This window comes from Lissotriton vulgaris, chromosome 12, assembly GCF_964263255.1.
Source record: "Lissotriton vulgaris chromosome 12, aLisVul1.2, whole genome shotgun sequence".
In the NCBI taxonomy this organism is placed as follows: Eukaryota; Metazoa; Chordata; class Amphibia; order Caudata; family Salamandridae; genus Lissotriton; species Lissotriton vulgaris.
The window spans coordinates 706,324,213-706,348,395 of NC_141700.1; the positions used below are offsets into that span (position 1 = coordinate 706,324,213).

The window sequence follows — 24,183 nt, forward strand, 5'->3', positions numbered from 1 at the left end:
TAACTAGATCAATACCTTGGTCTACCAAGTGGAGGTGTGATAGGAACAGGGCACACACCTCATTTACTGACATACAGGTGTGACCTTCTACAATGTACTGGCCATGAAGACATGACATAGACTTAGGGAGTTTACATGACAGTGTGGTCTATAAATTTGGGGGAATGGCTGGAACAACACGGGCAGAGCCATGCGTGCTGGAACAACGCAAGCGCTACCACGCTTGCCTGAACAACGCAGTTGCCTTACCAGGTATATGTGTGGTTAAAGCAGATATTGGTCTAGTGTTCAGTTTGGGCAGGGAGGAGAAGAAGAGGAAGAGTGAGCACAGGAAGCTCCGGATGTCAACAGGTAAGTGTGGCTGGGGCTCGGTTGGGGGGAGTCCATTTTAGGGCTCAGCCTGGACAGGGGGTCAGGGTTCTTTTGGGAAGGGAGCATGTTTTTAGGGCTCAAGGCGTGGGGAGGGAGTCTGTAGTTTTAAGGGCTGGGGCTGGTTTTGGGGAATGATTTTAGGAGTGGGGGCGGTTTTACGGCTCTAGGCAGTGAAATGAGTTGAGTACTTTTATGGACTGCTCAGGGTACGTTTTAGGGCTCGGGTCAGAGTAGTTTACTGTAGGGGGCAGGGTTCTAGGCCTCAGGGGGAGTTTTAAGGGCAGGGCTGGTTTTAGACCTCAGGTCGAGGGTGATGTAGGAGGTTAGAATTTTAGGGCTTAGGGCAGGTGGCGGCGTAGTGGCAAACTTAACCACACATACCCCCTTACCATTCATGATTTACTATGAATTTGGGTGGTAAAGGAACGCTTGGTTAAGACGCATTCGTGGTTCGGGCTGCGTGGTAGAGGCACGTGTGGTTTAGCCAAGCGTGCCTCTGTCATGCAACCAAACAGTGTAATCAATGATAAGCAGATCTCTTTGGGGCTACCGCTTTAATAAAGACAAGCAAGAGCGCCTGCCACTCACCCATGAAGAGGTAGGTCAGCACCCACTGGAAGAGGCAGAGGGATTCCAGGTGTTTCCTCATTGTCTCGTTCATGTTTGCCTTGCAGTGGATGGAAGCCTGGTGTATAAAAGAAACCACAGCGTCAATTATAAAATCAGTAATATGAACAGGAGGGCAGGATTTGGTGGTCTTTGTGAATGATTTTCAGAAATGTGGCAGTGAGAGCCTTGATAATCATCTGCTGAAGTAAAAAGCCCTAATTGAGGCACTAGAGAAGGATATTGGGGAGATTGTTTTCTATAACATAGGACTGTCCCTATCTCAGAGAGTGTATGACTAACATTTAAAGACATTGATAATGGAAACGATTAAAAGGTGCTTCTACAAGACAAGAAAATGAGCAAAATCAGTCTGAGGTTCTTAAGCACATAATAACAGACTTTGAAAACACTTTATCAAGGAGACAATCAGAACTTTGGAGAGAGATGTAACTATTGAAATAGGAGGTTAACTAGTTTTAAACATTTAAAGCATAATTGGCTTTGGTCAAATCAGATACACAGGGATTCAGAGAACCCATCTTCAAAAGCACTGGCCTATGGATTGAGAAAGAGAAAGATGGCAAATAAAATTTTTAGTATTAAAGATGATGATAGAACTCTTTCTCCTCGGAGAAGTAAATCAACTAAATCCTTTTATTTCTTTTTTGGGGAGTTCTATATAGCACGAACTAGACCCAACGGTATCAGAGCTGCTTTACATGAACAGAAGTTACATTACACCAGGACACCTTCATTTTTTGCTAGGCAGGGTGAGATTAAGTAATCTGCCCAGAATCACAGGATGTTGAGCGTCCCTGCCCAGAATCAAACCCATTTCCGCAGCTTCGAGGTCGACCACCCTAGCCGTTAGGCCACATCCTATCCCCTTAACCCCATAGTGTACTTCAATGTTTCTACTCTATGTTTCCGTATAACAAGTGCACACAAGTATCTTCTTTTTGTAATGGAAAACTAGTAAAACTTTCTTGAACACAAAAAAATATGATGATGGATGCACTACCACTCAGGAGAATAAGTGGTAATTTCTGTGAATTTTACCACAATATTCATGTAGGGAGGTTTAGGATCTTGACTGATGTTAAGATCTTTTTTGACAGTATCCATTGCCCAAGGTATGTAGCGATGGTGCAGCGACACTAGAGAGTGAAATGCAGCCAGGTTACCAGGGTGTCTAATATCAAAGAGCCATGGCCTGATGAGATTCCTGCACTGTTAAAAAATGTTTTGTTCAGACAGTTTTATCTTGCTGATTTTTTGTTCAGATTTTTAAAACATATTTTTGACCACCGAATAAAGGAATATGCTATAAAATTAATTTTGAAATAGGGTCAGATTCGCAAAACAATGACCAAAATAGTCCAATTTCAATGATTCATTCCACCCTCAAAATATTTTCCAAGGTTTAACCCTCAGGGCTGGAGTGAATTGTAAATGGTCTAATTAAGACACAGCAGGTAGATTTCTATTGGGTGCAGGGTAGGATTTAGATAACACAATAGTGTGGTTAGTTTTAATCCACCCAGCTAGAAAAACAGAACATCCCAAGAGTGTTACTTGATATAAATGCTGAAAAAACATTTGTTTATATGAGGTAGAACTTCTTATTTCAATCCTTAGTAAGTTTTGTGTTTGGTAGACTCTTTTGTTTCTGGAATCAATGTTGTCACTACAGGGATGCTGTAAGACACTTTTCAGTGGATTAACCCCTTCGATGCTGATGACGAGCTCAGCTCGTCATCAGCCACGGTGGTCGTGTGCTGATGACGAGCTGAGCTCGTCATGTTACGCGGCTTTTGGAAAAAAGCAGCGTAGCGCAAAAATAACCCCCGCACGCATGTGGTTAAAAATCAAATCATGGTTGTCCATTCTAGCCTTTAAATTTTTGATTTCCTACTGAATCTTTGGCTATTCAATTTAGACTTAATGATGAAATGTTGGGGTGATGGTTGGAAATGTTTGAGATAAAACATTTCTCTTTCCAGATTATATGTTTCAGATCCACAAAACTCTGTACCTGTCATTAACATCAGTTGAAATCTTTGTTTCCCTTTTGGATACTACATAGTTTACCCGTTTGAAGGGGTTTGGGAAGGGTAGAATTTTTCTTGGACAGATGCTTGTATTATTTAATGGGGAACATTGTCACAGCTGTCTCTAGTAGGATTTCACTTAACATTCCACCATTAATCAAAGACATTAAAAGGGATACTGAATATGCACATGTGGGGATGTGGTTTGGGCAGCCAACAAGATCCAAAGAGAAACACAATGGGGCACATGCATCATTGCACCCGTTTGCGATTCCTACATTGTGAAAATTAAGGAATCGCAATTTAGAAATCGCAAACGGCAATTCATAATTAATTTGCAAATATTTTTGCGATTTCTTAATTTTCCTTAATTGCGATTCACATTTTGCGAATCGCAATTAAGGAAAACCTTCCCATTGATTCCTACGGGCCAAAAGGCCCATAGGAATCAATGGGAAGGCATTAACATTTTGCGATTTTCATTTTGCGAATCGCAATTTGTTAATGCATTTCAAGGGTGTTGAGGGGGGGTGAAAAGGTCAGTTCTGCTTTGAGTTTGTACTATCCAGAATAACCATGAAGTGTGGCATGGCCCTACCCAGTATCTGACCCTACCTTTGCACATCTTGGCGTAGGCCAGGCTGGGCTCAGCAAGTTTACCGACCCAACCACAACCTGTGAAAAGGTGGACAAAGGTAGAGTTTAAGGCAACTGGGCCGTGGTTGTGCACCTGTCCTTCGGGCACCTGAGAGGCCAGATCCCCTGTTCCTCCCCTCTCTCAGGCTGGCTCACTTCATGAAGTTGCACAGCCACTCTGTAGCTAAGGAGGCAGAGAGCTTCTCCGTCTGTTAAGCTACTGAGAAACCTAATTCCAAGTGGATATGCTAGTACAGAGGCCAGCACTGTGATATGTTTTCTCTCTTCTATTAATCAACCTTTTAGCTGACGTGTTAATCATTTAAGAATTAAAGCTTGCGGTGAATGTAGAATCCATATTTGTTTTATGTCATTTTCCTTTGCAATGTATAATCAGTTCTGGTAGAATATATTCAGGGAATTTAATCTGAGCTGATTTGCGATTTAAAATAATTGTTATTAAGTTATGAAGAAGGCTTCATGAAAAGCTCAAACGGTGTCTCGTTTATTGTTATTGTTCAAAAGAATACAGTCTGGCATAATGAAAAAAAGTAAAAGGGCATAATGCAACTTTCTGCTATTTGTTTCTTCTGGAAGATGCAACAATGACCAAATAAATACTATTTAATAAGGTAAACACAGGGAGTGAATCTGGAAAGAGTAGCTTTGTACACAGAGGGCACAGTCTGAGCAGACTAGAAAAACCTGCTTTAGCTGCTGGCTAACTAAAAGCAAATTAGCCTTCAATTGCTGCTCACCTCAGTCCAACTGAAAGCACAAAATGAGAACAGCAGGCTATTATATTGAACATAAGTCCTTATTGTTAAAATAGGTATACAGGCGTGAACCAGTGAAACTCAAGTTAGGTTTTCCCTTAGTGCTAAGATTACTTTAGTGAATAAAGGAATGATGGTGGACTATTATAATGTTACACAGTGAATATATTGGAGTGGTGTTTGTTGTTCATGCTTTTGGTAAAAGTGCCAGCTACCATTCTGTTTATTTTCAATCTAAAAACAATTCATATTGGGTGCACTAGGATGCAGTTTTTATTTTAAAAGTAAATCCTTAAGTGGGGGCGTGGTCAGGATGGTGATTGGGTAGTAGCATTTCTCCTTCGCTCTTCGCCCGGCCTCTCGTCTTGCCGTTGTCTTGCCCATCACCAGAGTTGCTCCCACCGGAGGTGGGTGGGATCAATAATGGCCATATATGACCCGCCAGCCCTGGCTGGCCTCACAAACAAGGAGATGACTTCTTTGCAACAATCTGCTGCAAGAGACCACACCCATCATGCCACCACCAGACCGTGTCTAGCCCCCTAGCCAACAGTTGTTGTGCTGCAGTGGAACAGCATGGCATCTCTGGCCCTTCTGGAGACTGCCTTGGCTGGCACCCAGATTCTGGGGCATGACCCAGAGGGACGTCCTGGCGGTGAGGAGATCAGACGGGGGAGCAGGCTGGTTTGAGTGCTTAATTTGGACCGGTGCTTACCGGTGCTCAGCACCGGCAGTTAATTGGTTTCCGGTGCTCTCCAACGGCACCTGATTGTCAACACCATTCTTAGAACAGTCTACCACATGGTGGCGCTGCTCATCTAATTTAGAGATGAGCAGAATAACGGTTGTTTAGGAATACAATATACATTAACATTGCTAATACCTGCCTCCTCAGCCATTCCTTTTAGCTTTGGAGACCTGAAATTATCTGACATGCGAGATAGGTGATTAGTATTTGTTTTGGCAGAGATGATATGGGCGATGGGGGGTGCAAGCTGCAGTGGCCTCCTGGTCAGAGCTCTGGCACTTAATATTTTACAAATTTAGCACTGCTTTGAAACGCGTGCAGAGTTTGTGGCACTCACCCGCCTCGCAGAGGGGCCTGTAGCTATCAGACCCACTAGAGGAGCAAGACTTCGGCGATGAGAGGGCTGCACTTTGATAGGGCCACTCCTTGCCTACAATGTCCAAACAAAGACTTCAAAGGTCCCCCAGAAGAACTTGCCAGTCCAAAGGAGCCATCTAGCCCAACATGGAGAGGAATCCAGGTGTCGCAGCGGGCACAGAGCGGGCAGACATCAACAGCTTCCCTGTTGTCTGGGCACTGGTGATACCAGGGCAGCGACCGGGCTCACTATCCTAAACCACATGTGTAAGCTAGGGGGCTTAGTATGGAGACTATTTTACGTGCCGGAATGGGGCTGCTTGTCACCAGTGAGGCGGCTGCGCCCAGCACGGGTCTGAGCATTGAGAGTATCAACCCTGCCAATAGCCCTGGTGGCAAAATAGAGGCCCTCCATTGTTAGATCCACTATGCAAGAGGCCAAGCTACCACCACTAAATGATGGGTACAGCAACACTTTCAATGTCACCCCTCCCCCCAGCCTGGAAACTTTGCGCTTATGGCAGCCATACATCTCGAATAGATTCAACCCTCTAGGATATGCTCACCAATACCTCCTCAAAGAACAGTGACACACTGCGAGCGGAGCCCTGAAAGGGGAGAGGGCAGGGAGTCTCCCCCCAACATCCCAAGCAGAGCCCCCCTTATAGAGGGCTTTTATGGAGGGCCTATTTTACAAGCTTGGACAGGACATCTAACTGCTTGGGGAAGAGGCCTTGAAGGACATAAAGGATACGCATCATGAAAAGGGAGAGCTGGGACAAAGGGTCTCCTCTTTAGAGAATCAAAGTTATTCAAGAGAGATGGAAAATTATAGGCAGGAATTAGCAAACCTGCCAGACCAAACCCCTCCACTGCAGGCTCACCTGGAGGACTTGGTGAGCAGAAATAGGAAAATTGAGACATGGGTGAAACACCTATTCCACCAAGTTCTCTCCAACCTATTAATAGCAGACACACAACTGGACAGGACCCACCGGTTCAACAGGACTAGGACCACTGGAAACGCCTCACCAGACATCCTGTCTGCACTATTTGCACCTGAAGGAGGCCATCAAGTAAGCGGCCCGCCAAATGAACGCTGTCTAGTTTCAGAGTTCCACAATCTGCTTCTACTGTGATCTAGCACAAGGCACCCTCAAGTGCTGTCGACAACTAAAGCCAATCCCCAACATCCTACAAAGCCAGCAGTGAACTATCTTTGGGTTCATCTCTTCCAATCGCTGTTCACCTGGAACGGAGTGGCCCATGCGGTCTGCTTCCTCATGGAGGCTGCTGAAATTCCATAGATCCCGGAGCTGGCGGAAACGAAATTCCAACTACACCCCCCCTCTAATGGTGGAGCAACCACCACAGAGAGTTATGAAATGGACATGGGTGATACAGAAAAGATTGAGTGTAAAACCTTGTGATAATGAAACGCTAAAAGAGCGACATGCGATTCTGAGCAGGCTACAGGCGGATGACCCTGAGCCCACAATATGAGAACATGGTCAGCTACCTGGTACACATCACACAATAGAGGAACAGGGCGGTAACAAAAAATTCGGGTGACACACTTTGACCTGGAAAGATGGACCCAATAGGAGCATTCTTGACTCACAATATACACGGGCTACTACAGTTGGGGGGGTGTGGTTGTTTGTTAACTGTAGTTGATATGTTTACTAGGGAATGTGGGAACCATGCAACAATGCTGATTCCATGTTACATTAATCTATACTTGTTACGCACTAGAGACATCCAACCAGTGTTACAGCTACCTGAGGAGCTATTTAGCAGACCACCTCCGCTCATACCTTCAGAGTCCTTAGCCTGGATACTCGGACTTAATGCCCCATCGAAACACGGCTCTGCGTTCCGTATGCTCAGAGACTCAGGCTGTGACATATCCTTCTTACAAGAAGCTCACCTACTTCAAATAGACTGGTCTGACTTCGTACCTGCTGGTTCACATGCCAGGTCCTGTCCTCTGGCCAAGACAAGGGTAGCTATGTTACTTGCCAATAAGATTAGAGGCAAGATTCTATCCCCAGCCACTGAAATCCTGGGTAGGATGTTGGGGGTGCAAATAATGCAACGTGCACACACACTCACACTTTGCAATGTATATGCCCTAATGATGATCAAGAAAGTTTCCTCCAGGGGGCAATGTCTCAGATTTTTAGAACTCCAGCTGCTGAGATACTCATGGGCGTGGGCGGAGTTTGGGGGTGACTTACTATGTTGATGCACGCTGACCTCGATTTCAGCACAAAGAGTGGGGCAAAACTAAGACTTCTTGGACACAGGTCGAGCATGGCTGAAGGACCTAGGGCAGGTGAATATCTGACGAGCCCATCACCCTACCAATATAGGCTACACATTCTTCTCGGTGTCACACCAGATATACACTAGAGTACATTACTATCGAGACACAACACAGCTCGTACCAAGGGTACCGCATGTCGAAATAGGGGTTCTCGAGCTCTCTTAGACCATGCTGCAGTACTTCTGTCCCTATAAGACTCAGACTAAAACCCCACCCCCGACAGAAACATTGATGACTGAATAACAAGCTTCTAAAGTGGCTAAACATTATTGAGTCCAGCCGCAGCTGTATCACACAAGTTATCTTATCAATCTCTACACCCTGGGACTCTCTCAAAGTGTCTTACAGGAGAAGCGTATCGCTATTGCATCCAAACTTAATGGAGACAGGATGGAAAAGCATCAGGAAATTGAAGAAGAGTGTGAGTGACCTCCACAGTCAACATAAAAGATTGGGCTCCCGAAAGGTCTAGCGCCAACTCACAATAGTGAGGAAACAGTTAAAAGTGCTAGACTGGGATGCAATTGAATATGCATTGCTGCATACTTGGTCACAACTCCACTGCCTAACCTCACTACACAATATTCAGGAATATTAAAGGAAGCTATAACAGTAGAGGAATACATAACCAGCATTTTAAACCTACATACCAAGAAAGCTCCTGGGCCGGATGGGCTTTCAGCAGCCTTTTACAATTCACTCTGACCACAACTAGCTCCCATGCTGGCCAAGCTACATAACACCTTTGTAGACATCACAACACTCACTCCCATGAAGCAGGCAGCCGTAATCACAGGTAGGCCCAAACCTGGAAAGGACCCCACCGAATGTGCTTCTTAGCACCCCATTTCACTCTCAATGCAAAGATTTTATGGGCATTCTGGGCCTATGATTGGCCCCCTACATGCCGGACCAGGTGGGCTCTGATCAGACGAGGCCTATTCAAGAAAAAGGGTGCTTTGACGAAAACTACACCATTTGGGAAATAGCTCATGTGCACAAATGTCAACCTTTCTATAATATATTGATGCTGAAAAGACGTTTGATAGAGTCAAATGGCCCTTTCTCCGAAAAGTTGTTAGTAGGAGCAAAAAAGGACATGGGTGTTTAGTGGCTACACGCTACCAGAATCAGAGGTCAGGGTGAATTACACGATTTCAGGCCTCATTGGGAAACAGACGGGAATAAGTCAGTTCTGCCCCCTGGCCCTTTATATGGAGCAGTAAAGTAAAAGTTTCCCTTGGTAGGTTTCTTAACTAATCAAGCCCACATTTTAATATTGGACATTTATACTAAACAAATTTAACAGAAACATATATGTAAAAAACTTTATATCAAATTTATTGTTTTGTTAAAAACATAAAGGAGATCACACAGTAAAAACATATATAAAATATACAATTCTAAATCACACAAGATTTGTCAACATAAGATACTAATTATAAAAATATAATAAGCAGTGCCCTTAAATTCATCAATAAAAAGAAGAATTAATGAAAGAGGTAGCTCTATTTAAAATTGTGCGCATTGGTAAGAAAATATAATTGTGGGGTCATTTATTATCAAACTATTCAATCACCCTTCAAGTACTAAATAGGCGTGATAACACTGGTAAAACATCGCAATTTGTTTACATTCCGAATATCCAAAGGTAGCCGAACGTACGGAAAGCAAATTGAAATGTCAGAATGAGGCTTGACGGTAAGCGATAATGAGGCTTAGTTTCAGGAAGTAACAGTGGGTACGAAGATGACGTGCGACGTGCACAACATGAAAACGAGGCGTGAAACGCTGACTAATCTCTTAACGAGCAATACCGGCGAGTAAGTAATTAAAACCAGGTGAATACAATAGAACCGCCGTTGCAATCAATCCTAAAAGTATAAAACTGCACAATTAAGGGAGGGAACTAGTGCCCTTTTTACGGAGAACACAGGAAGCACTGAGGAATGCGGATCGGGAGTGGACCAGCTGAGGCAACTACACGAATTCGGTAAGAAACCCCGGGGCCACTAAGTCCTCTAGCTTTCTAAGAGGATATTCTTTTAAAATCAGAATTAGAAACATTAGGTTCTAATCCAGCCCCCTTTGTCTCCCTCTTTAACTTCATGTAGGTAATTTACCACTGCACGGCTCAAACTGTCCACTCCGTGAAGACGCCTAATTTTGCTAAAAAGGTGGGTTATATGGAAGTGTAATGATGGAATTGGGATAACTTTCTAATAGCGCCCAAGAAAGTGTCCAACTTATACTAATCTTTTGTAGATAACATCAAACACGGAGAAAAAACGGGATCACATAAGGGTCAGCAGTATTGTGACAATCAGAAAGGCGGCAAATCCTTAAAACGCGACGATCTATCCAGCAGGTAACCGCTAATAACAGTTAAACGCTAGAGTCAATTGTAAATTAAATGTGGGTTATGTAGTATAAAATACTAGAGGACAAACAAAGGATTAAAAGAAAAATATTTCCCCCATATAGATTTTGATCCTTCATAATTGTGCCAAAGTCCAACAAAGTGGCCTACGAGGAACTGATATAAAAGACCACATCAGAAACCCAGGTAATAACCAGACTGAAATGAGAGAAGTGGTGTGTGTATATATAGATACATGCACAGAAAGAAAAAGTGTTAACTAACAAGTTTCTGTACCCTCATGACAAAAAAACTGAAAAAAGAAAAAATAATCTGTTTTTCAGACCAGCCTTATAGTCCATGATGAGGATGTTCAATATTGAGAAGAACTCCACACAAAATATGAGATAAAGGTAATAAATATCCCATAGTAAAAATAATGAACTTATGAGGTCCCAAGGGGTGCCAGGTCAGTCGCAATGTAAATAATAGAAGTAATTGGCTTTCTCCAATGGTCTCCTCACGTTCAATGGGAATATGAACCCCCAAAGCACACATGACAATATTGGACATGTCAATGCTGAAATGATGTGTTGTTGATATTCATATGCCGGTGAAGTAAAATGGGGCTTAAGCCTGATTGTAACCGTAGACCTAATGAACTGTCCTTTGGGTCCAAATAGCATACAATAGATGTTGTTCTGAAGATTACGGATTTATGAGTTGACAATCCATGGAAACTCAAACTATATGCTAAGCTTATTTTGAAAATGGAAACTACATGCTAAGCAAATTTGGTAAAATCATGGGCAAAACTCAGTAAACAATAGTCGCTGTTTGGGATTACATGTGACACAATGCACCCAATATAAGACGCACTGTAAGGTTAAACAATGTTGAGACTAATTTATGATAAAACAGACACTGACAGCAGTATGTTTACCTGCAGGTTTTTCCAAACCACAAGGCAACCAACCAGTGCCGCCGATCCAGAGAGAGACATAAACAAAAAACAGTCTTGAAAAAGATGGCACAAATTTGAAACACAAGCCATCGAAACGCGTCGACGCTACATAATTTGCACAATTGGGTAACCGTGCCAAACCTGCAGGTCGCAAGATTTGAAAGCGCCCAGGATTGGTGCTTTGAGATTGTAATACTCGATGTGCTAAGTTTCAATGACAAATGATACTGTCCTTCCTTCTGTCTCTCCCCTGTGTTGTGTTTTTTTATTGATGAATTCAAGGGTACTGCTTATTATATTTTTATAATTAGCATCTTATGTTGACAAATCTTGTGTGATTTAGAATTGCATATTTTATATATGTTTTTACTGTGTGATCTCCTTTATGTTTTTAACAAAACAATAAATTTGATATAAAGTTTTTTACATATATGTTTCTGTTATATTTGTTTAGTGTAAATGTCCAATATTAAAATGTGGGCTTGATTAGTTAAGAAACCTACCAAGGGAAACTTTTACTTTACTGTTGACAAGTACCCTATTCCCCTGGTTGCGGGGGTCTCTCTCTACTTAATTCAACCTTTATATGGAGCCCCTGGCTGAGGCAGTTCGTAGGAAACCTCCGATTAAGGTAGTTACATTTAATAAAACAGAACATAAGAAAGCACTTTATGCAGACAATGTCTTCTTTTTTAAAATCTTTTTATTGCCAAATTTTTCCCACTTTTATGTACATACAGGGCACGACAATGGATTATACAGTACACATAGCAAGGCATATTAACAAAGAAAAATACAGTATTTTCAAGTTACATATATATCAAACAATATTAATGCATTCTATCCAAATCAATCCAAACCATGTTATACAAATAATTTAATCAAGCCTTTCAATTCATACTCTCTTCTTTCCAACGAGTAATAGGGCCCCAAATCTGTCTACCAGTTTTCCTTCCCTTTTTCCCTTTCCTTGCATAGATCTCAATCTCCAAATTATAAATTATCAGTAATTTAGCCAGCCATTGATGAAATGTCGGTGGTTTAGGATCTAGCCATACCGATGCAATACAGAGTCTTAGTACCGACATAGCTAAAAATAAAAAATATTTCCATCTATCACTTGCCCTGGTGTTACTCTGCTGTTGTCCCTTCTCCTCTTCTTTTACCCCCAAAAGAATAGTTGAGGGAGTTAGAAGAGTATCTATTCCTAACCCTCGATTTATAAAGCCCTCAATGTCTTTTATAAGTAGCTGCAAATGAGGGCATGTTGCAAATACATGTGTTAAGTCTGCTTCTGTGCCCCCACATCTAAAGCAATTAGTTCCAGTTGTGCCGCCCCATTGGGCTATCTTAGCAGGCGTATGGTAGAGGAGATACAATGTTTTATAGTGTTGTGCCTATAAAGGCGCTGAACATAGCAATGTGTACCCCATTTCTAAAGATATATAGAAACTTTCCTCACTAATTTCCAGACTACGTTTCCACTTAGTTGCCCATTTCTCTATGTCATCCTCTTTTGAGATCAATAACTCTGCATAAAATCTCTTAATGGTACAATCCTCCCCTACTTGTATTACTTCCATAATTGCATTTTTATTAAACCCTGATGGACCACCTTTCTTACTATAGAGAAAACTCCTGATTTGTAAATACTTAAAAAATTGTCTTTTATCTAATGCAAACTTGATTTGTAGTTCAGAGAACTGGTAGACTCCTTGCTGCCCCAAGATGTCTCCCACCTTTCTAAGCCCTTTTCTCTCCCATTCTGCCAATATGGGCCCAGAAACAACTTCCGCGGATAGATTTGGGTTTCCTTTCAATCTCGTGTATGCGTTATACCGCCCCAGCCCGAATGTTTTAGTGAAAGCTTTCCACACGGTATGTGCCGCAGTAAGCATCTTAAATCGTGCCCTTTTGTAGTAACTGGGTTCAGTGTATTTAAAAAAAAAAAAATTCTGCTTCAGGGCCCAATAGCAAGCCATAGATTGCCAGTCATCCCAACTCATTCCCCCCTTCGCCTTCTCCCCCTCCCACCAAACCAACCATATTTTGTAAAGCTGCTGCCCAATAATAAAACCTTAAATCTGGCAGTGCCCACCCTCCCCTCTCTCTTGGTAGTGTCATAAACCTGAGTGCTCTCCTGGTTTTTCCCTTTGCCCATATATATCTATTAATCATGTTTTCTATCTTCTTAAATAGGTTGTTCTCAAATAATAAAGGAATTGCTCTGAAGAAATAAAGAAACTTAGGTAAAACCAGCATTTTTACCACGTTAGTTCGTCCCACAATTGACAGGTGCAGGTTATCTAATCTATCTAGATCCTTCCGTACTTTATTTATTAAAGGAGCTATATAGTTTCCACTAAATTATCCAACTCAGCCGATATAATCACTCCCAAGTATGTTCCAGATTTAGTAACTCGGCTATCTGTACAGGGGGTATGCGAATTTTTGATAATCTGGGTCTTAGCAGTGTTAAGCTTATAACCCGAGATTTCTCCAAACTGCAGAGCTTCAATTTCTACTTGAGCAATAGCCTCCGTTGGAGCTGGTGTAATTACTGCAACATCATCGGCATACGCCAATATTTTACAATGCCCAATTTGTGTAGGTAATGATTTTATTAAAACGCTCATCTCTATTCTCTGGATTAGTGGATCCATGTACATTGCAAATAACAATGGGGAACAGGGACACCCCTGCCTCGTACCTCTCCTTATCCCAAATTGCGTTGTAACCCCCGCATTCACACGCACCGAGGCCACGGGGTTTACATATAGCGCCTGGACCGCTTTGATGAACCCCTGTTTGACTCCTGATCTTTCCAGAGTATACCACAAGTAGTCCCAGGAGACCCGATCAAATGCCTTTTCTGCATCTAGTAACATGATCGCCATCGGGTCCCCTGAGACTGCTGCAGCATCGAACAATGTTATCACTTTACGCGTATGATGGGCGGTACCCCTTCCAGGTATGAAGCCGTGTTGGTTTTTGCTCACCACCCTATCTATTATCTTAGCGTATCTTGTCGCTAATGCCTTAGAGAAGATTTTAGTGTCCGTATTCATCAACGTTATAGGCCTATATGACCCAGGTTCTTCTGCAGGTTTCCCTTTTTTTAATATTATAACTATTTCAGCACCTCCCCATGTCTTAGGTATTGAATTACCAACTTGCGCCTGCTGCATTGTCCTAAGCATGTCCATTTTTAAGGTATCCCAGAATATTTTATAAAACTCTATTGGGATCAAGTCCGGGCCTGCGGCTTTTCCAGATGGGAGGTTTGATATAGCATTTTTTATTTCTTCCTCCTGAAAAATCTCTTCTAGACTGTCTGCCTCCTCTCCCGTAAATCTAGTCACCGGAATTTCCTGTAGGTATTCTCTGATTTTCCTGGCATCTCCCCTTATCGGCTCCTCATATAACTTTTCGTAAAAAGATCTAAAAACTTCCCTTATTTCCTCGGTCTCTGTGTGTATCCTACCAAAAGTGTCCTTAATCTCCCTTACAGTGCCTAATGCTTCTTGTTGTCTTGTTCGAACTGCTAGAGTTCTTTCCACTGTTTCACTAAACTCATGACATTTTTCTCTTTTAGTAATGTAAAGTTTTGCAGCCCTTCCGGCAATGTCTCCCTCAGCTTCACCTTTCGCTTTTAGTAGTTCCAAATACACATTTTCTAAAGGGTTTCCGTTCCTGATACATTCCTCTAGTTTCTCCTCAGCTTTAAGTACTGCCTCGGCCAATTCCGTGTTTCTCCTCTGTTCCTGTTTTCTCTTATAAGAGCTAAAACTCAAAGTCTCCCCCCGTACCCCCGACTTAAATGCATCCCATACCACCCCCACAGAGGAGCTATCTCTATTGTTCTCGAAGAATTCTTTAATCCATAATTTCATATGCTCCACATATTTTTCTTCCAGCAATAATCCTCTCTCAAAAGTCCACTGTCTTTGCTGTCTAGTATTTATTGATTTTTTTAATGTGAGGATTAGGGGATTATGATCGCTTAGGATTCGGGGGAGTCTATCAATCCTGGATTCTGTTAATATTTCATTTGAGACAAAAAAGTAATCCAATCTCACACAGATTTTATGTGGGGCGGAGTAGTATGTGAAGCCCTTATTCCCTGACATTCTTTTCCCCCAAACATCAGATAAAGCATTATTTGCCACTAATTCTTGTAAGGCATTCGTTTTTTTCTACCACAGTATTTACCAAATGAACCTAAGCCTAACCCATCAGCACCATTAATATTCAAATCTCCTGCCATTATAATTCTGGGAGCCCAAGTAGCTAATTCCACATCTAAGAATTGAAAAATCTCCGGGTCATCCTCGGTTGACCCATATACACTTATCAACGTTGTCCACTCCCCATCTATCATACATTCAATCATTGCCCATCTCCCCCATTGATCTTGTGCCTTTTTTCGCAAGCGTACTTTTTTATCTCTGGATAGTATAGCTACCCCTCTTTTTTTAACATTTTGCTGTGAAGTTACTAGTACTTGAAAACCCAGCTGTTTCAAATAAAAGTCTTGTGAATTCATAACGTGTGTTTCCTGAATAAAAATAAAATCCACATTCATTTGCCTTAGTAACAATGATACCTTTAGCCTTTTTTGAGCATCATTCAACCCGCACACATTCCATGTCACATATCTAGTCCCCATGGGTCGTTCCTTATATTACTGTTATGCGTACTACTATACTTATACTTATACCATTTCCCATTGTGTCTTCTTTTCTCACCCCTATCAAATATATTTCTTCAATCTCATATCTCTTATCTTATCTCGTTTTCCTCCCACCTCTACCCTTGCTTCTGTGAATGATTCTGTCTTTTGCTGCCATGTCGTGCCCTGTCCCCTTCCCCCCCCCCCCCCCCCAAACCCCTTCCCTCCCTCCCACCCTTCCCCTCCCTACTGGCAAAGAGGTCAATATTGACCTCTGTCTGACAGTCGAGCTCCCCCCAGAAGGCTTCTCCACTCCCACTCTCCCAAAGTGTCAATATCCTTTTATAAAACCTGCATCACCGGTATTGTTTAACCATGCTGCTCCCACCCTTGTTACTTTATTTTCTTTCGTTTCATTTTTTCTTTTTTTGTGTCACATACTCGGTTTGCCTTATGGCTGCAGCCCTCTCGTTTTGTGCCTTCCCATCTCTTTGTGCTTTCCCTTCTTTTAAGTAATTCAAGTATTCCTGTGCTACTACTTCCGAAAAGATGACCCTAAATTGGCCATTATAGCCAACTTTGAGTCAGCAAGGAAACATTAGGTATACTTCACATCCCAGATTCTGAAAGGGTGTTATTAGTTGCCTCATGCGCCACCTTCTCTCCACAGTAGTGTGGCAGAAATCTGGGCGGGTGAAGAATGTTATATCCTTATATGAACGTTTAGCCATAGGCTTTGCCTTTTTAATTATTTCTTCTCTCAGCAAGAAATTCCCCATGTACACTAGAATAGCCCTTGTTTTCAGATTTGTGGTTTTTTTCTGTGTTAAGGGAAACCTGTGTGCGCGCTGCACCTCCTTATCCCAATCCCAGTTATCGAGCTCTGGAAAAGCCCCCTTCAACAGTTCTACAACAAAGGCGCGTATATCCGACCCTTCCTTCCCTTCCTCAACACCAAGCAGTCTTATGTTGTTGCGCCTTTGCCTATTTTCAAAGTCTCGAGTTTCCACAAAACATCAGATGATGTTTTTTCTTGCTCTTCTCTGGACTCCTGCAGTTTTACCATTTCGTCCTCAACTTTGCCTGTCCTCTCCTCCACTTCCGCCAACCGACCGGCCATTTCTGTATACATTTTATCAACCTTACGGAGAGACCCTTGTATTTTTTTGTTTGCATGCTTAGCTCTTTGGCTCTCCTGACGGGCCTCTCCCTGGATCTGTTTTAAGGTCGAGAACAAAAGATCAAAATTTGCTGCATAGCTATTTTCCTGTGTCTGTGGCCGTGTCCGTGTCTGGTTTTGCGAATTATTTGGTTGCTCAGAGCCACCAACTGCGCCCTCCTGATACAACTGCGAAGTGGCTGCATAGTCCCAATCCAGTTTTTTAGCCACCCCAGATTGTATTACACTCCCCCTTTTCTTTGTTCTTCTGCGAGTCCTTCCCTTAGCTCCCTTCTTTCTACTTGGTTTAGACTCTAGGTTTCGTTTTAGTATAGTGTTATGCTCTGGATTTGACTCCGTCTCTAATTCTAATTCTGAAGTATCTGTTTGCGATGTCTCTGAGTCACTTTCCGTAGATATTGGTGTGTCTTCCATATTCGTGGATAAGTTATGACTTGAATCCGAGTCTTCAGACTCTTCAGTCTCGACCTCTTCCTTATCATCATCATTTCCAGTAAAGAAACAGTCATCACTGGGTGAGCCAGTCGCTGCTGGGAGGCAATCGATATTTCTGTCAGCATACTCTTTATCTGTCCCCCCATTATTTGTTTGAGAGCCATCTGGAGTGCCCTCCGAGATATTATTGATGACATTGTTAGCTTTATCGCTTTTACGCGCTAGAATGACAGCACGGTTATCTTTTGGAAAAACTGAGCCAATCGTACATACCATCTCCTTATTACTATTAAGTTGTTGAAGCACTTCAGAAGTGCTCTTAGTTGCTTGGGATTCCCCCCCTTGCTCCTTACCCAGTTCAGCTGGAGTCTGCAGCGTCTGTAGCGTCTGTAGCGCGATTACTGCCGGCAAAAGTACAGGCTCTGCAAAAGCCTCTCTCATATCTGTTTTATCGTGTGTATCAATTTCACCCGTTTCCCCTCTGATAGAGGCCTGCAATTCTATACTTGTGTTCGTTTGTGTATTCACGTTTTGCAAGCCTGAACAGGTGTTTCCAGTATGATCTTCCTTCTGCGTTGCTGCAACATCGCAATCCACAGTTAGCTCCTTATTTCCAGTCGCCCCTTTCTGTGAGCTGCGAGTGTCTCCTGACACATCGTCTCGTTCTTCCGCCTGACTCAGGGCGGCTGCTTCTTCAGAGTGCACCACACTCCTTCCATCGTTGACGTCATCCTCCGGTCTCATTGCGGCCTCTGAGCGGTCAACCTCTGTTATATCACTCGCTCCGGTTAGCTGCTCTGTAATCCCATCCAAGCCGTCACAGCCACTCAGTCCGCTAACATTAGCAATGTCAGATATGCCCTCGGTTCTCAGTCCCGGGAAGGATTGAAACAATGTCTGCTGCCGGAGGGAGGCTTCCTTTGATGATTCGGAGCCGGCATCTATACTCTTGGTAAAACCTTTTTTGACTGTTTCTTTCTTCTTTTTTTTCCCGTATCTTTGTCCTGCTTTCTCTTTTCTGCAATAGATAGTTTCACTTCTTCACGTGCTTTAGCAGCCTCCCTTCGTAGTTGGGCTCTATGTCGTGTCTTCGCTCTGAGTTTTACAGTTGGATTCTCAGCCTCGCTTGTTTGCGGATCCTCATCCTCTGTCCCGACCATATCCTTAAGTGCTCTTATTGGTTTTGGAGCCATATGCCGCTTCCCGACTTGCCACGTACTCTGGAGTCGTTGTAGTGCCTCTTCAATCGATGTACCAAATGAGTGCCACAGGACACGAGGCTCTTTCTCAAAGCTGATAAATACTTGTAATGTGGGCCACTCTATGGAATTAATCCAACTCGCTAGGGCCTTAAGCATCCCGCTATGTTGCGCCTTGAGCCTCCTTTTCTTACTCCACTAGTCGCTTCCTTCTTCCACAAGTCCATTAATTACCAGCGGATTTTGGGTAGTGTAGCGTATCTTCCCATCTTCATATCAATCTCCCAGTCTCAGCATTCCACCTCGGGAGAGTGGTTCAGGAGCTGCTGCCTCCTACGGTCCGTCGGCGGCCATCTTGCCTCCTGGTTTTCCTCTTTCCTGGGTAGATGGTGTCTGCATTTTTTCTCCTCAACCAGAAACTTCAGCAGACAATGTCTTTAAGACGCCAACAAACCTGCCGACCACATTCCTGGCCCTGATCCATGAAAAGGACACCCTCAGCTTAATATTGAGGTTTAAAGTGAATATGTACAAATCTCAAGGCTTGCGACTTAATCTCTCAAAAGAGTAACAAACTTCCCTCCAGGAACAGAGCCCCTTTCTTAGATGCATCACTACATCACATACCTAGACATTAAAATCTGCTTTAAGTAGAGCATACAGCTGAACTTAACCACACAGATTTACTACACATAATCACAAGGACCAACGAAATTGGTATATGGCAGAATCTCCTGCAGAGGCCGCATAGCAGCCGCTAACAATACCCTTATGCCTAAAATGTCCTAGATATTGAAGGTTCTCCCCCTCCAGTCACCACGAGGTATACTTCCCACTCTACAGAACCCGATAGAGGATTTATTTGGAAAAGGAAAAAAGCTTGAATGCCTAAGCAAAAGCAATATGACCCACTGGGGAGGGAGGGCTGGGAATCCCCAGACTCAAACACTATTACATGGCTACTCAAATGTGATCCTGGGTGGCGAACTCCGCTCCGCCAGCGGAGTTTACTGAGTTTTGCCAACTCCGCGCTCTGCTGGGAACAGAGAGTTCCGGCAAAAACTCCAACTCTGCGGCATAGTGGAGTGTGCCTCTGCCCGACCATGCCCAAGTCAGGAGAAAGGCAAAGCAGCATTTGCCTGGTCTGGCGTCTTCGCTCTCCGCCATGCCCAAGCTTCCCTTCTCCTCACCGTGGTCTCCTCTCCTCCCCGGCTGGCCGTGCCGCAGGTCACAAGCCTCTATGTTGTATGTCTTGGGAGGACTGCGCACGAAGACATACAATGTAGGGGTTTGTGGCAAGGTTTGCGAGGAGACCATGGCAAGGAGGAGGGCAGCCTGGGCATGGCAGTGAGCGGAGATGCCAGACCAGGCAAGTGCTGCTTTGTCTACTTCCCATTTCCTCTTGTGGAGTTTTTAGGCAACTCCACGGAACTCCACGTAGTGGCACTCCGCCAACTCCACCCAGGCTTACTCAGATGCGGTATTTCGCAGTGGCAGCATAGGCCTCAGAGAAACACTGATGTTTTATTGGTCTGTCAGCTGCCAGCATTCATGTGTGGAAGATCTTCTGGCTACCCAGGAGGCACAAACCATGGGGAGTTTATAGACCTTCGATATTGCGGGTTATCATAACTGCCAGTGATGCCATTGCTCTCTCCATAGGTCTGACATCCATGCCCTCCACAATGAGTCCTATAATAAGCAACCCCAAGTCCCTGCAAGCAAAGGACAGCAACCATTTTCTGGCATGGCAGCGAGCAAATTTCGAGCGAATGGGGGACCCGGTTGCCACAGGAAGGGCTGCAGACTTTTGAGCAACTGAGGAGGGACCACGACCTACCAGAGAAGGAGTACTTGTAATATATGCAACTCTGCCACCAGGTGATGCAACCTGGATATTGAGACTTGCAGCCCACTCATTATTCCCTTTTGAGAAATGACTCATCACCAAATCTGACGATAAACACCTGTCTTTGATCTATATAAATTGCTTCAAAGGGCCATACCTCTACCATGCTCGACAGCACAAAAACAATGGAAAAAATCATTAGAATGCACACTTTCAGATAAAAATGGGGGGGGGGGGCTATTCCATTACATGCGCACAACAGCATCTAGTGCCGCAGGCAGGGAAGCTATGACTAAAATGACTCACCACTGGTACTACACTCCCACCAGAGTGCACTCTGGTCCCCTGGCAGCCCCTGGGTGTTGGAGGGGCTGCGGCTCAACGGGCACTCTGACACATCTCCTATGGCACTGGCAAAGCTGCAGCAATATAGGACGAAGTATGTAGTATTCTCACATGATGTTTCATTCCCTATGTTTCTTCACTCTAGCTGCTCAGCCTGTGTGTGTCTACTCTGTATGGTATGTTGGTGAGTGGATCTTCACTAGAATGCCTGGGTGACTGGATGAGGTGTGATAGTTGGTGAGAGGGGCTGAGCAGCTAGCAGGCTGCTCCTGGTGGGGCTGTGAATTACCATCTACAAGACTTTTACCACCTGTTAACTCACTTCTGAATAAACCTACTTGGTTTACATCATACCAGCGTAGCGTGGTTACTACAAAGTATTCTATAACATTAACACAATGATCTATACTCACGTTCCCCTGTTCCAAGCTTGCACTAAGAAATGAATGAAATAAAATGAAATAAACATTTATAAAGCGCATAGCTACCCTAAGGCATCCCAGCGCTATCTGCGGACGTGGACCTAGAGGCCAGCTCTGCTAAATGGTAAATTGAATGAAATTAAAAGAGCCAGGTTTTAAGTTGTTTCCTGAAAGACAGATGGTTGGTTTCCTGTTGAATGTCAAGGGGGAGGGTGTTCCACAATTTAGCAACGTTATAAGAACGGCCACCGCTTCTTGTCCTCTTTATTTTTGGAACTGTTGCGAGCGCCATGTTCGATGAGCGAAGACTTCCGGGGACTACCCAATGCACTCACATTCCCGCTGCGCTCACACTGAGGGAAGACAATGGTACTAGCTTAAGGGGCGGCTAAACAGGCCATTGTGGCCAAACTAAACTAAGAAGCTGCTCCAGGCTATGGGGCGTGGCTGCAATGCCTTTGGAACTTACTGGGGATGGAGAGGATCTCAGCAACGCTTGAGGCGAAAGAGGCAACTTTTGGGAAAACTTTGGGGCCATGTGTTACCTTCCTCAAATAGGACTGCAGGGAAATTACATGGCCCAAATACCAATTTTCAATCCCCCTCAAAGCCTAAGATACTACTGCCCAATAAAGTAAGGTGATCACTACAAGCGACAACCGGACTATGGGAGTAACAAACCGCCTACTGATGGGTAACCCAGATATGGGGTAGGGGAGGCACTACTAAGCACAACTGACTGAAGGTGGTGGTGGGGGGTGGATTACGCTAAAGGAGGTGAGAGGGGTTGAGGCCCTAGTTGGGACACAGGGCTCTGCCTTTTTGTTTAGTCTTACCTTGTTTTAACAGGATCAATGCCCTTTGGATGTATTTGGTACTATCTTGTAAACAATAAATAGAATTAAACTTCTAATATGTAAAATGTATCCATTGTTTACTGGTGTTCGTGAGTGTGCTCTTCTTAAATAAAAGAGGGTTTGGGTTCCACAAACCATCTCTGGGATTTCTCATAGGATCGATTGTTTCTGAAAAACATATCATTGAAATATTGCTTAGTGGGTTGTGGGGTGGTTGATGTTCAACTGGTTTTCTGTCTTGGTTGGCATATTGACTAAGTCCTTAGTGCCGTCGGCCTAGGAAACGAAATTGTGGGCCAACTTCTAGAAGATAATCTAGAACACGTATCATTAGCTGCCTCTTCTCACCCCTAGCAGCTCACAACACCTGACGATAGAGGACTACACTGAAACTAAGTGCCCGGAGGCCCTGGAGTCACAGACGTCCGAAATAGGAAGGTGGTGGCGGGGAGTAGTAATAAAGCAGGAAAAGAAAGAGCAATATAAGGTTACCTCAAACATTCTATGTGTGCCTGTGCAGCTGAGGACCTGAATGTGTATGACCTTATGTGTTTCTGTGCATCCTTCTCGATGAGAGCATGTGCATATGCAGGGCCGGCTTTAGAGCTAGTGGTGCCTGGTGCCACAATCATTTGTGATGCCCCCGCACCCTATGATCGCTTCCTCAGATTCTCTCACTACCACTGAGCAAAAGTGCTCCTCATCTCTCCAATCATAAGTTATTGCTAAACACAGTGTACGCTCCCTGAGGTCAGCGACCCCTCCCAGGTCAGCGCCCAGTGCGACTGCACCACTCACGCACTGCCCTAAAGCCGGCCCTGTGCATATGTTACAAAGTGCACTTGTTGACTCCAGACCCTGTAATTTTTTGTGGTAATTCTTGGCATTTTAGGATCCCACATAGCACACTGGTGGTGGTTCTTTTCATTTTGGGTGCATCAGTAGCAGGATGGTACTCATCCTGGGGAAAATGCTGGTCCTAGCATATTGATGGAAATTCTTAGTACTTTGGAGCCACCTGTGAGGTATTGATTATAATCCAAGCCTTTGAGGCCACTTATAGCTGGATAGTGATCTGTGGACACATTGTTGGCCTTAGCATGTTGATGGTCATAGTTGCCATCCTGTGGTCACCCACAGCATCACACTTCCAGATGCTCGACTTGTTATACCGCAAGCCATGTTATAATAGTCGTTATTTATGACATATTGGGGATTCATGGCATGAAATTACACTCCATGACCATGTAAGGCAAAGAGTATCCATGTGTGGCAGTAATACATGCGACCACTTGATAGAAATTACAAATTGTTGTTTGGGACTGAACATGTATTTACTAAAATAAATAAAGTAAAGAGGCATTCAGAACAACAACAAAAAAGATGATCATGAAATGATAACCAATTGTTTGGGGAACCAAGTGTATGGTTTCAAAAAGAAAAGTTTTTATTTGATATCAAATGCGTGTTTTTTTCATAAAGCAACAAACTGATGTTAGGGGACACAAATAATACATTTCCAAATTATATTTAAAGCATATAGTTTAGTGGTTATTAGCACCAATGTCTGAAATAGTCTCATTGACAGCACTTCTAAGGAGTCTGTAAACTATCCAGCACTGCTGTGTACTTTCTCATGTTGTTGAGGTGTGTGTGCTTTTTTTCTCGACCTCGACACTCCTAGAGTTTCTCTGTTAGAACATATAATGGAGAATCTACTTAGAAAGATTTGATTGGGAAAATGAACGGAAATGAAAAGTAGAACTAGGAAGGATGCTGGATGAGAAAGTACCTGTAGAGTTGCACTTCCTAATCTGTCTGATTCACTTGTGGATGTGTAAGCATTTGCAGCATAGGTTTAACTTTAATTTTGACTCTTGACTAAAATATTTTTTCAAAACCCTGCTGCAGTGGAAAAAAAGTAAAAGAGAAACAATTTTCTGTAATTAAAGCATCTGTGTGAAGAATAATGTATTGTTTGATGATTCTGTGTACCTCTGGAGATGTAAAATAGTCCCTCATG

General features: G+C 43.4%; 1 protein-coding gene across 3 annotated transcripts in view; it reads right to left on the bottom strand.

The window, feature by feature from the left end:
* Positions 1 to 24,183, bottom strand: part of LOC147678052 (diacylglycerol O-acyltransferase 2-like) — a 151,585-nt gene that overhangs the window by 105,456 nt on the left and 21,946 nt on the right. For all 3 annotated transcript variants that reach the window (XR_015302478.1, XM_086945946.1, XM_086945947.1), the window contains exon 2: positions 961 to 1,057. Coding sequence is in view for 2 of the 3 variants with exons in the window: in XM_086945946.1 (XP_086802072.1) it covers positions 961 to 1,033 (73 nt within the window). In the remaining variant the exon portion in view is untranslated. The remainder of the gene's footprint in view (positions 1 to 960; positions 1,058 to 24,183) is intronic.